The sequence below is a fragment of the Micropterus dolomieu genome, unplaced genomic scaffold (assembly GCF_021292245.1).
Source record: "Micropterus dolomieu isolate WLL.071019.BEF.003 ecotype Adirondacks unplaced genomic scaffold, ASM2129224v1 contig_11853, whole genome shotgun sequence".
Lineage (NCBI taxonomy): Eukaryota > Metazoa > Chordata > Actinopteri > Centrarchiformes > Centrarchidae > Micropterus > Micropterus dolomieu.
In genome coordinates, this window is record NW_025740839.1 from 1 (window position 1) to 1,784 (window position 1,784).

The following is a 1,784-nucleotide window of genomic DNA, read 5'->3' on the forward strand; positions in this document are numbered from 1 at the left end:
CTCCACCTACTACAACAACTCCACCTACCACAACAACGCCCCCTACGACAACTCCCCCTACCACAACACCACCTACCACAACAACTCTCCCTACAACTCCACCTACCACAATGCCCACTACGACAACTCCCCCTACCACAACAACTCTCCCTGAAACATCTGCACCTACAACACTCCCTACAACAACAACACCTACCACAACAACGCCCCCTACAACGACTCCACCTACCACAACAACAACTCCACCTACCACTACAACGCCTCCTACCACAACTCCCCCTGCCACAACTCTTCCTACCACAACAACTCTCCCTGAAACAACTGCACAAATAACACTCCCTACAACAACACCTAGCACAACAACGCCCCCTACAACAACTCCACCTACCACTACAACAACAACGCCCCCTACGACAACTCCCCCTACCACAACTCTTCCTACCACAACAACTCTCCCTGAAACAACCACAACCACGCCCCCTACCACAACAACTCCACCTATCACAACAACTCTCCCTACCACAACTCCAACTACCACAACAACTCTCCCTACAACTCCACCTACCACAACGCCCCCTACAACAACTCCACCTACCACACCGCCCTCTACGACAACTCCACCTACCACAACGCCCACTACGACAACTCCCCCTACCACAACAACTCTCCCTGAAACAACTGCACCTACAACACTCCCTAACAACAACACCTACCACAACAACGCCCCCTACAACGACTCCACCTACCACAACAACAACTCGACCTACCACTACAACGCCTCCTACCACAACTCCCCCTACCACAACTCTTCCTACCACAACAACTCTCCCTGAAACAACCACAACCACGCCCCCTACCACAACAACTCCACCTATCACAACAACTCTCCCTACCACAACTCCAACTACCACAACAACTCTCCCTACAACTCCACCTACCACAACGCCCCCTACAACAACTCCACCTACCACACCGCCCTCTACGACAACTCCACCTACCACAACGCCCACTACGACAACTCCCCCTACCACAACAACTCTCCCTGAAACAACTGCACCTACAACACTCCCTACAACAACAACACCTACCACAACAACGCCCCCTACAACGACTCCACCTACCACAACAACAACTCCACCTACCACAACAACGCCTCCTACCACAACTCCCCCTACCACAACTCTTCCTACCACAACAACTCTCCCTGAAACAACCACAACCACGCCCCCTACCACAACAACTCCACCTATCACAACAACTCTCCCTACCACAATTCCAACTACCACAACAACTCTCACTACAACTCCACCTACCACAACGCCCCCTACAACAACTCCAACTACCACAATGCCCCCTACGACAACTCCACCTACCACAACGCCCACTACAACAACTCCCCCTACCACAACAACTCTCCCTGAAACAACTGCACCTACAACACTCCCTACAACAACAACACCTACCACAACCACGCCCCCTACAACGACTCCACCTACCACAACAACTCCACCTACAACTCCACCGACCACAACTCCCCCGACAACAACACCACCTACCACAACAACTCCCCCTACAACAACTCCAGCTACTACAACAACTCCACCTACCACAACAACGCCCCCTACGACAACTCCCCCTACCACAACAACTCTCCCTGAAACAATTGCACCTACAACACTCCCTACAACAACACCTACCACAACAACGCCCCCTACGACAACTCCCCCTACCACAACTCTTCCTACCACAACAACTCTCCCTGAAACAACCACAACCACGCCCCC

At 52.5% G+C, this 1,784-nt stretch overlaps 1 protein-coding gene across 1 annotated transcript; it reads left to right on the top strand.

Moving 5' to 3' along the window:
- Positions 1-4: 4 nt before the first annotated feature.
- Positions 5-1,658, top strand: LOC123965919 (probable ATP-dependent RNA helicase ddx42; the record flags this gene model as incomplete). The annotated part of the gene is given in 2 exon segments (XM_046042225.1): positions 5-143; positions 1,159-1,658. Coding segments are annotated over 2 exon segments (639 nt in total), but the record flags the coding sequence as incomplete, so codon positions are not given.
- Between the last annotated feature and the right edge of the window lie 126 nt (positions 1,659-1,784).